Here is an 11,885-nt window from a genome sequence, read left to right as displayed (position 1 = left end):
AGATTACAGTCATGAAGTATCAATAAAATAATTTTATGTGTGGGGATCACCACACATGAGGAACTGTATTAAAGGGTCACAGTATTAGGAAGGTTGAAAACCACTGCTTTAGAATAACAATAATCCAAACATTTGAAATAGTGTGTCAGTTAAATACAAATGCTAAAACGCTTTCACATATTAATCTGAAGATAGTCTTCTCACATGGTTTCAGAGCAAAAGTGTTTATTGAACATTACATACATGAATTTGATATGGTACAACATTCACATACATGTGACTGGACAAATATCAAGAAACAGAAATAATGATATAATGCATGTTATAATGTACTTATGGCTTATATTTAAATTTATTTGTTTCCAAGAATTTTTACAGCTGTTATGAATCATAGCATAAATATCTGTGTTTTCTGATGGTCTTAGGCAACTCCTGTCAAAGCACTGTTGGACCCTAAAGAGGTCATGACCCACAGGCTAAGAACCTCTGTTCTAAAGGCTGTTTGCCCATATTGGAATTCACTTGAAAATTCATACATTGATTAATTCATCACAGCAATAAAAACTCTAAATAAAACAATATTTTCCTTTGCTTCAAAGTTAAGGGAGATATTGCAGTTTTACTCTCATTTGTCTGATGAGTCTTTCAGAATGAATATTAGGTCATTACTCAAAAATTAGTCAGGCCTCTAAAACTTCACTGCTTGGCCTGGTGCACGTGTTGGGTTGCACTCTTCTTCACTAGAACAGAATGCATCCCTGCCTGACTGTGAAAACATCTTGCCAGGGTCTCTTTTATTATTATTATTATTATTATTATTATTATTATTATTATTATTATTATATTTAAGTTACTTATTTACTTTACATCCCCAGCTGCAATCACAGCTTCACTTCTCTCCTCTTCTTCAAGTCCCTTCCTCTCACTGTGGCTCCCCTCAATCCCTTATCCCCTTCTCCTCAGAAAAGTGGAGGCCTCCTATAGAGATCAGCAGCCTTGTGATACCAAGTTGCAGTAAGACTATGCACAGCTTCTGCTGAAGCGAGACAAGGCAGCCTGGTTGGAAAGGATCTAAAGGTAGGCAATGTAGCCAGAGACAACTGCTATTTCCACATTAGGGTCCCACATGAAGATCCAGCTGCACAGCTGTTACATATATGCAGCGGGCCTAGGTCCAGCCCATGCATGCTCTCTGGTTGGTAGTTCAGTCTCTGTGAGCTCCTATGGACCCAGGTTAGTTGATTCTGTAGGTTTTCTTGCGGTATCCTTGGCCCCTCTGACTCCTTCAATTCAATCCCCTCTTTTACAGGATTTCCCCAATCTTCACTTAATGTTTGGCTGTGGGTCTCTGCATCAGTTTTCATCAGTTGCTGGGTAAAGCCTCTCTGATGACATTTGTGCTAGACTCCTGTCTGCAAGTAGAGCAGAATTTCATTAATAGTGGCATGGATGGGTTCCCTTTCATGGAATGGATCTTAAGACAGGTAAGTTATGGGATGGCTTTTCCCTCAAATTCTGCTCCATCTTTTACCCCTACAAATCTCATAGGCAGGAAAAATTGTGGGTCTGTGATTTTGTGGCTTGGGTTAGTGTCCCAATCCCTCTATTGGAAGTCTTTCTTAGTTACAGGAGATGGCTGGTTCAGGCTCCATATCCCCCATCACAAGGAGCCTTATCTAGGGTCACCCTTATAGGTTCCTGAGAATTTCTGTTGTCCTAGGCTTCTAGCTCATCCCAGAGATTACACTTTCATCCAATTGTCTCTCCCAGTAAATCTCCCTTGCATCTCATTCCTCCTATTCCCACTCCCACTCACTTCCCAACCCTCCATCCATCCACCCCATATGTCTAATCAATTTCCACTTTTCAGTGAGTCAAGAGTTCCCCTTGTTACTTAGCTTCTTTTGGTCTGTAGCATGATTATCTGGTACTTTATGACTAATATCCACTTAGAGTACTACCATGTTCGTCTTCTTGGATCTGGGTTACATCATCCAGAATGATCTTTCCTAGTTCCATTCATTTGCTGGCAGATTTAATGATGTCATTGTTTTTAATAGCTGAGTAGTACTCCATTGTGTAAATGTACCACTATTTTTTTATTTTTAAGATTGCATTCTTCCACAATTTCATGTACATTGATCATATTTTCTCCCATTATCCTCTCCTATTCCCTTCTCCTTCCCATTGCATCCCTTCTTGTTAAGTATTTTATTTTATTTTTAATTAATTTTTTTATTAATTACAATTTATTCCCTTTGTGTCCCAGCTGTAGCCCCCTCCCTCATCCCCTCCCAATCCCACCCTCCCTCCCTCTTCTCCTTCCATGCTCTTCTCCCAGTCCACTGATAGGGGAGGTCCTCCTCCCTTTCCATCTGACCCTAGCTTATCAGGTCTCATCAGGACTGGCTGCATTATCTTCCTCTGTGGCCTGGTAAGGCTGCTCTCCCTCCCCTTTGGGGGAGGTGATCAAAGAGCCAGACACTGAGTTCATGTCAGAGGCAGCCCCTGTTCCCCTTAATAGGAACACTTAGAGACTGAGTCTATGGGCTAATTCTGAGCCAGGGTTTTAGGTTCTCTCCATGCATGGAGATAAATATGTTTAGCAAAGTGGCTGGATACAAAATTAATTAAAAAAAAAAATCAGTAGCCTTCCTGTATAGGAAAGACGAAAGGGCCGAGGAAGAAATTAGGGAAACTACGCCCTTCACAATAGCCACTAATAACATAGAGTACCTTGGTATGACTCTAACCAAGCAAGTGAAAGACCTGTTTGAATAAAACTTCAAGTCTCCAAAGAGAGAAATTTCTGAAGAAGATATCAGAAGATGGAAGATCCTCCATGCTCATGGATTGGTAGGATTAACATAGTGAAAATGGCCATACTACCAAAAGCAATCTATAGATTCAATGCAGTTCCCGTCAAAATACCAACACAATTCTTTACAGACCTTGAAAGAACAATTCTCAATTTCATATGGAAAAACATCCAGAATTGCTAAAAACAAACTTGTACAACAACATATACTCTAGAGCAATCTCCATCCCTGATCTCAAGCTTGTACTACAGAGCAATAGTAATAAAAACTACATGGTTTTATTACTATTTATACATACAAATAGTGGATCAATGGAATTGAACAGAAGACCTAGAAATAAACCCACAGACCTACGGATACTTGATTTTTGACAAAGAAGCCAACATCATACAATAGAAAAAAAGACAGCATCTTCAACAAATTGTGCTGGTCTAACTGGATGTCTACATGTAGAAAATGCGAATAGATCCATATTTATCACCCTGTACAAAACTAAAGTCCAAGTGGATCAAAGACCTCAACATAAAACCAGACACACTTTGCAGAAGGTGTTTATCAGCTGTAGGAGTTCCCTGGTAGATTTTTGAGAGTTGCTTATGTATACTATCACATCATCTATGAATGGTGATATTTTGATTTCTTTCTTTCCAATGTGTATCCCCTTGATTTCCTTTAGTTGACTTATTGCTCTGGCTAGGACTTCCATTATTATATTGAAGAGATACAGAGAGAGTTGGCAGCCTTGTTTTGTCCCTGATTTCAGTGGAACTGATTTAGGCTTCTCTCTATTTTGTTTGATGTTGGCTATAGGCTTGCTGTATATTGCCTTTACTATGTTTAGTTATGTCCCTTGTATCCCTGATCTCTCCAAGACTTTAACCATGAGTGGATGTTAGATTTTGTCAAATGCTTTTTAGGAATGTAAGGAGATATCATGTGGTTTTTTTCCTTCAGTTTCTTTATATGGTGGATTACATTGGCTGATTTCCATATATTGAACTACCCATGCCTGCCTGGGATGACGTCTACTTGGTCATGGTGAATGCTATTTTTGGTGTGTTCTTTGATTTGGTTCGAGAGTATTTTATTGAGTATTTTTGTGTCAATATTCATAAGAGAAATTGATCTGAATTTCCTTTTCTTTGTTGGTTTAGGTATCAAGATGACTGTGGCCTCATGGAATGAGGTTGGTGGTGTTCCTTCCATTTCCATTTTGTTTGAAGAGTATTGGGTTGGGAGACTTTTGACAACTGCTTCTATTTCCTTAGGGAATACAGAACTATTTAATTTACCTGATCTTTATTCAACTTTGGTAAGTGGAATCTATCAGGAAAATTGTCCATTTCATTTAGATTTTTACATTTTGTGGCATATAGACTTTTGAAGTAAAACCCAATTATTCTTTGGATTTCCTCAGTGTCTGTTGCTATGTCTCCCTTTTAATTTCTGATTTTGTTGATTTAGATAGTATCTTTCTGCCTTTTAGTTAGTTTGGTTAGGGGTTTGCCTATCTTGTTGATTCTTTCAAACAACCAGCTCTCATTGATTCTTTGAATTATCCTGTTTCTAAGTTATTGATTTCAGCTCTGAGTTTGATTATTTCCAGCTGTCTACTCTTCTTGGGTGTGTCTGCTTTTCCCCTTGTTCCCAACAGTGCTTTCAGGTATGCTGTTAAGTTGCTTGTATGAGATGTCTCCAATCTCTTTATGAAGGCACTTAGTGCTATGAACTTTCTTCTTAGCTTCGGATTCATTGTGTCACATAATTTTAGGTTTGTTGTGCTTTCATTTTCATTGAATTTTATTTTATTTTATTTTTTTATTTCTTCCTTGACCCAGTTATCAGTGAGTAGAGTTGTTCAGTTTCTATGTGTGTGTAGGCTTTTTGTTATTTCCATTGCTGAGGTCCAGCCTTAGTCCATGGTGATATGAAAGGATACAAAGTATTGTTCTAGTCTTGCATCTGTTGCGGCTTGCTTTTTGGCCTACTATATGGTCAATTTTGGAGAAGGTTCTGTGAGGTGCTGAGAAGAAGGTACATTCTTTTGTGTTTGGGTGGAAAATTCTGTAGTTGTCTGTCAGGTCCATTTGATTCATGACATTTGTTAGTGACTTGTTTCTCACTCAGTTTAGCTTCCGTTTTGTTGACCTGTTCTTTAGTGAGAGTGGGGAGTTGTAGTCTCCCATGATTAATGTGTGGGTGTTGATGTGTGGTTTAAGCTTTATTAATGTTTCTTTTAGAAATGTGGGTGCTCTTGTATTTGGGGTGTAGATGTTCAGAATTGAGATGTCATCTTGGTGGAATTTTCCTTTGATGAATATGAAGAGTTCTTCCTCATCTCTTGATTAGTTTTGGTTGAAAGTCTGTTTTATTAGATACAAGAATGGCTACTCCAGCTTGCTTCTCGAGTCCATTTGCTTCAAAAACCTTCTTCCAGCTTGGTACTCTCAGGTAATGTGTATCTTTGTGGCTGAGATGTGTTTCTTGTATGTAGCAGAATGTTGGGTCCTGTTTATGCATCCATTCTGTTAGTCTGTGTCTTTTTATTAGAGTTGAGTCTGTTGATGTTGACAGAGATTAATGACCAGTGACTGTTAGTTCCTTTTATTTTGATGTTGGTTATGGTAGTGTGTTTCTGTGCTTGTCTACTTTTAGTTTTTCTATAGTAAAGTTATTTATTTCCTGTGTTTTCCTGTTGGTAGTTGGACCTGTTTGATTGGAATTTTCCTTCTAGTATCTTCTGTAGGTCTGGATTTATGGATAGATACTGTTTAAATTTGTTTTTGGCATAGAATATCTTGTTTTCTTTATTTATGGTAATTGAAAGTTTTGCTGAGTATAATAGTCCGGACTGGCATCTGTGGTCTCTTAGGGTTTGCAAGATGTCTGCCCATGTTCTTTTGGCTTTTATGGTCTCTGCTGAAAAGTCAGGTGTGATTCTGATATGTTTGCCATTAAGTTACTTGGCCTTTTTTCCTTGTGGTTTTAAACTTTTTTTTTTTTTTTTTTTTTTTTTTTTTACATTTCATGTTTTATTGTGTGGTAGGAGAATTTTCTTTTTTGGTCTAATCTACTTGGTATTCTGTAGGCCTCTTGTATGCTTATAGGCATCTTTCTTTAAATTGAGGAATTTTTTTCTATGATTTTGTTGAAAATAATTTCTGGGCCTTGGAGCTGGGAGTCTTCTTTTTCCTCTATTCCTATTTTTCTTAGTTTTCATCTTTTCATTGTGTTCTTGATTTCTTGTATGTTTGGTGTCAGAAACTTTTTAGCTTTAACATTGTCATTGATGGATGTGTCAATTTTTTTCCATTGTATCTGCTTACCTCTGTAGTTCCTGTTTTCTTCTCTAAGTTCTCTCCAGGATTGCCTGAGTTTGTGCTTTCTTTATTGTTTCTATTTCCATCTTCAGATTTTGAGCTATTTTATTAATTACCTTCACCCTTTTGTTTGTGTTTTCCTGTGTTTCTTTGAGTGATTTTTTTTTTCCATTTCTTCTCTACAGGCTTCTTCTGTAAAGCCCTCAATCTGTTTGGGTGTACCTTCCTGTATTTATTTACCAATTTTATTTGTTTCCTTTATTATCATCTTCATAAGCATAGATTTAAGGTCATTTTCTTGTGTTTTAATTGTGTTAGAGTGTCCAGGGATGATTGCCTTTGGATAACAGGATTCTGGAGATACCATATTGCTTTGGCTTTTGTTGATAGTGTGTTTATGCTGGCTGTTAGCTATCTGATTGTCTTTGGTGTTGGCTGGTAGTTCCTGGTTTCTGCCTGGGGGAAGTGAGCGGTGTTTGAAGAGCCCTGGGAGGAAAGCTGGATGTTACTGAAGGAGCCCTTCTCAGATTGGTGGGTATGGTCTCAGCCTGGCGGGTGGTTCTCAGGAAATTCCCCGTGGTCCTTCTCAGATGTGTGATCCTGTGGAGTAACTAAATTCAGGAGCCCAGGGGCTCTCCTCTCACCAGGGGAAGTCCTGGATGCAGCAGTCCCGCCCCCACTTGCTTTCTTGCTCTCAAGTTAATGAGCTGCAACTGCCCTGTCACTGTGCTCAGATGCTGTGCTTGCTGGGTGCAGCCAACTTGGAGAACTAGTGAGCCCAGAGGTTTGGTCAGTCTCCTTAAGGAGACAGGTTGAGCTTTGGAACAGTGTCTGGGGCTGTTCCCCTGGTTCCCAGACATCAGGAGGCACTGAGGTTGGAACTGCATGCCTCAGAAAGTATTCACTGGCTGGTGAGAGCAGGGTGCAGGCATGTGGCTATATGTTGAGAACAAGTGCCTGTGCCCAGGAACCTGGGAACTTTTCTGGGTATTAGCCAGGTGATTTGAGGTCAGACCCTCTTGTTTCCCTCACATGGGATTTCCTCTCACCTGGGAAACACAAACACTGATGTTTTGGGGCCCAGAGTTTGGTCTGTTGGTTGCTGTTAAGTCACTGCTATACTGCTGATGAGATACAGTGTGTGATCTGTGTAAATATTTAGGAAGCTGCTTGTGGGTTGCCTAGCAATCTATGATGTCATTATGTGTCTTCAGCCACCTGGCCACACCTGGAAGGCATGGTTACCTTGATCCTTATCTGCCACATGATACCTCTATTGCTTTTGGCCTCTTGCCTCTTGTTCCTCTTGCCCTCTTGGCCCTCTCCCCTTTTCTCTGTCGGGGCGCCCCCTCTTTCTCTCCTACCATCATGTTCTGCTCTCCTTTCTCTCTCTCTCTTTATCTGCATCTAATAAACTTCTTTCATATAAAATCTCATCATTTATTAATTGTCCCCATCAATCAGCACCTCCATCTTGAAATTTCTGACAATTTTCTTAATAGATAGCATTTAACAAAGTTAAATCAAGTTCAGGTAAACAAATGTAATTAGACCTACAACCTCTAAGGAAGCAGTCTTTATTTTATTTTTATTTTTAGGGGTTCAATACTCTTTATTGTTTAATGTCCCTGCAGTTTTGTTCTTTTTATTTTAATTTTTATTAATAACTATTTATTCACTTTGTATCCCCCCTAGTTCCCTCCCACTTCCCCTCCCAATCCCACCCTCCTTCCCCCTTCTCCAGCTATGTCCCTCCCCCAGTCCACTGATAAGGGAGGCTTTCCTCCCCTTCCTTCTGATCCTAGTCTATCAGGTCTCATCAGCAGTGGCTGCATTGTCTTCCTCTGTGCCCTGGTAAGGTTGCTCCCCCCTCAGGGGGAGGTGATCAAAGGACAGGCCAATCAGTTCATGTCAGAGACAGTACCTGTTCCCATTACTATGGAACCCACTTGGACACTGAACTGCCATGGGCTACATCTGTGCAGGTGTTCTAGGTTATCTCCATGAATGGTCCTTGGTTGGAGTATCAGTCTCAGAAAAGATCCCTGTCCCCAGATTTTTTTGGTTCTGTTGCTCTCCTTGTGGAGCTCCTGTCCTCTCCAGGTCTTACTTACTTCTCACTTCTTTCATAAGATTCCCTGCACTCTTCCCAAAGGTTGGGCATAAGTCTCAGCATCTGGAAGCAGTCTTTAAAAGCCTTTCAACCAACCAACCAACCAACCAACCAACCAACCAACCAACCAACAAACCAACAAACTAAACAACAACAACAACAAAACCCCACTATGGGCCAGATTGTTTTAGTGCAGAAATTCTTCTGGACCTTCAAAGAAATGCTGATATCAATAATCCTCAACTTATTCCACAAAATAGAAACAAAAGGAACATTGCCAAATTAATTTTATGAGGTCACAGTCACTGTGATTCTTAAACCACACAAAGATTCAACCAAGAAAGAGAATTTCAAACAAATCTTCCTTATCAATATTGATGCAAAAAAAAAAAAAAAAACCTTACAAACTGGATTCAAGAACACACCAAAAACATTCACCATGAGAAAGTAGGCTTCATACCAGAGATGCAGAGATAATTCAACATATGAAAATCCACCAATGGAATCCATCATATAAACAAACTGGAAAAAAACCCATATGATCATCTCATATGAAAAAGCCTTTGACAAAAATCTAACACACCTTCATGATAAAAGTCTTAGAGAGATCAGGGACACACAGCATGAACCTAAACACAGTAAAGGCAATACACAGCAAGGTTACAGGCAATGTCAAATTAAATGTAAATAAACTTAAAGCAATTCAACTAAAATCAGAGCAAGACAAGTCTGGGAAAAAAAAGAAAAAAGGAGATGCTGGATTGCTATTGTGAGTTAATCTAAAGGACAAACATGATATTTACTAAAATAAATAAATAAATAAATAAATACACTTAAAGTATTACTGTGAGAGAAATGAAAGATAATAAAAGTTCTTCATAGACTTGGAGGATGTCACAATGGGAAAACAAAACTTTCTGGCAATCCCGACAGCCTGAGTTTGGCTTATATGATACAAGTGTCTGTAACCTCAGCATGCTTGCAGGAATGGGGAGGAGGAAACAGAAGCAAGTGGGTCAGCTAGCCTGACCTGAGCAATGACAAAGAGACTTATCTCAAACAGGGGAAAGACAAAGATCAGCATCCAAATATGTTCTCTGGCTTCCGCGTAGGTGCTGTGGTTCTTACACCTGCACTTACACACACTAACTGCACACTAACACACAAGAAGTTCTCGGTGACTATCTGTTGTATGAGATAATAAGCCCTGTGAAATGAATAAAGAGTCACAGTCCCAGACATTGCTTATGGTCATGCATTCAGTGTTTTGGAAACCGATACCTTCAAACTGGCAAGACAATTCAGCATTCTGTACACTTTGATACAATAATTCAATTTCTTAAGAATTATGAAGATAAGAAGCACCCCTCTTTTTTTTTTCTCTGGTTTGTCTATGTAGTTCTGGCTGGCCTAGATCTTGCTATGTAGACCAGGCTAGCCTAAAAAAAATCACAGAAGTCTTCCTGTCTCTGTCTCCTGAGTTCTTGAAGTACATTCTAAAAATGACTTATGAGTACATGAAAATTGATAGTAAATGATACAAGTTAAACAACTGAAGCTTAAGTGCATTTTATAGTAACTGCATTGAATACTTGGCGCCCAAGAGAACTATGGTAATTAGATTATGTAGATATGCACAAAAATGGCATACTTGCTTGTGTTAATCCTTAACATTTTTATAAGGAAAGATAGAAAGTAAAATGAGTCTTTGAAAAATTAACTATTAAAATAAATATTAAAATCATGACCCATTTGGTAAATTGAGTAACTAGTAAATATAATTATTCTTCATGCTTCTTATTTTAACATGCCCATAAACATGTTTTCAAAGCTTAAACATAAGCTTTGAATTGTCAGTAACTTCATCAACCAGTATGCCAATGGACTGAGAGAATTAGGAAAAATTGTGTCCATATTACTAGATTATAATCATACATTTTTTACTAACTTGACAGAACTATAAGTAAATTTATGACATATTCAAGTTTTACTATGCAATGGGTTTATAATATACATCATCTAGAAAATATCTTGTTATTTTTAACATTACACAACTAACATTCAAAATACTAAAAACCATTCTTTATGTCTAGTATTAGCAGCCACTAACAAAAAACAAAAGTAATTTTTTTCCCACTGAATTGTTCACTTAATATTAACTTCCTTACAGCTCCCTTCAAGGACTCATTCCTCAGACTATAGATAACAGGATTGAGTGTTGGGGGTAGGACTGTGTAAAAGATAGAGAGCATGAGGTCTAAAGCAGTTGGAGAGTCTGAGGTTGGCTTTAGATATGCACAAATGCCTGTGGAGATGAAAAATGAAACAACGAAGAGATGAGGCAGGCAGGTGGAGAAGACCTTAGATCGACCTTCAGCAGAGGGCATCCTGAGAACTGTGGAGAATATCTGGCCGTAGGAGAGGGAAATCCCCATGAAGCAGGCAAAGGCCATTACAGACATAAAAGTAGACACTTCCATAACTCCGAAGTAATCATTAGAGCAGGAGAGCTTGAGCAACTGGGGGATATCACAGAAGAACTGGTGAATTATTTTGGCCCTGCAGAATCGGATAGAGAGTGTAGTTGTTATGTACAAAGTTCCTGAGATGCCTCCACTTAGCCACACAGCTGCCACAGCCCACATGCGCTTTCCGGGACTCATAATGACCTCATAGTGCAGTGGGAAGCAGATGGCCACATAGCGGTCATATGACATCACTGTGAGAATGGCCATCTCACTCCAGCACAAAGCTGTGAAGAAAAAAACCTGCAGCATGCACTGGTCATATGAAATGTAGCCAGTGCCTGCCAGCGAGCTGTCAATAGACTGGGGAACTGTGACAGAAAGGGATGAGAGGTCCAGAAGGGAAAGATGCTTCAGAAAGTAATACATTGGAGACTGGAGCTGTGGGTCCAGTGTTGTGACGCTGACAATGACAAGGTTACTTGCAAGGTCCAATAGATACATCGCCAAGAAGAGCAAAGCATGCAAGATCTGCAGCTCACGGTTGTCTGAGAACCCCGTGAGGAGGAATCCACTCTTTGTGGTTATGTTTCTTGCAGTCATTTTGAGACTAGAAATTGTGGTAACAGCTAGAAAATAAAAATGTCTGTGAATCGCAGTAAATATATAGTATGGAAACGATACATAAACATTCCATTTTCTTTATTCTGGGAGCTAATGGTTAATAACTTCCAATATATCAGCTTTGAAAACTTGGTATATACCTTCAGTGGTAAGAATCTGCAGGATAAAACAGTTCTGTGATGAAGTTTAGACTTTTGATAGGTAAGAAGTAATCAGAGGTGAGTAGAGGTGTGACAAATTCCCCTGTATTGTCATGGAATATTGTTTTGCTTTCTCTAAAAACATATACAACCTTTAATTTCCACCAAGGAATCCTATGACTTTCAAGTTACAATAGCAATACAATTATAAGATTATGGTCAAAAAATTCTGGACTTATATTTTGTGTATTTCTCTAGATGGGTTAGCTGTAGACAGGCAAAACACATCTCCTTCCTGTCAAACAATAAGGCCATCGCCTCAGAAGCTATGCACAGTGGAGCTAACAGCCTAATGGCTCTTCCTACTGTTTTTCTGTTTTTATTTTAGTGTGGAACCAAGCCCT

General features: G+C 38.9%; 1 protein-coding gene across 1 annotated transcript; it reads right to left on the bottom strand.

Annotated features, from left to right (window-relative positions):
- Positions 1-10,353: 10,353 nt before the first annotated feature.
- On the bottom strand, positions 10,354-11,320 carry LOC110562338 (olfactory receptor 14J1-like). The gene has a single exon (XM_021659052.2). It carries the CDS (start codon positions 11,318-11,320, stop codon positions 10,358-10,360), a length of 963 nt encoding a protein of 320 aa, XP_021514727.1. The 3' UTR covers positions 10,354-10,357.
- Between the last annotated feature and the right edge of the window lie 565 nt (positions 11,321-11,885).

This window comes from Meriones unguiculatus, chromosome 16, assembly GCF_030254825.1.
Source record: "Meriones unguiculatus strain TT.TT164.6M chromosome 16, Bangor_MerUng_6.1, whole genome shotgun sequence".
Classification (NCBI taxonomy): Eukaryota; Metazoa; Chordata; class Mammalia; order Rodentia; family Muridae; genus Meriones; species Meriones unguiculatus.
Note: the sequence above shows the minus strand (reverse complement) of the source record. Positions and strands in the feature narration are given on the sequence as shown.

Bases quoted from the DNA above. Each gene is read 5' to 3' on its own strand.
- LOC110562338 (XM_021659052.2), bottom strand. From the start codon at position 11,320: ATGACTGCAAGAAACATAACCACAAAGAGTGGATTCCTCCTCACGGGG.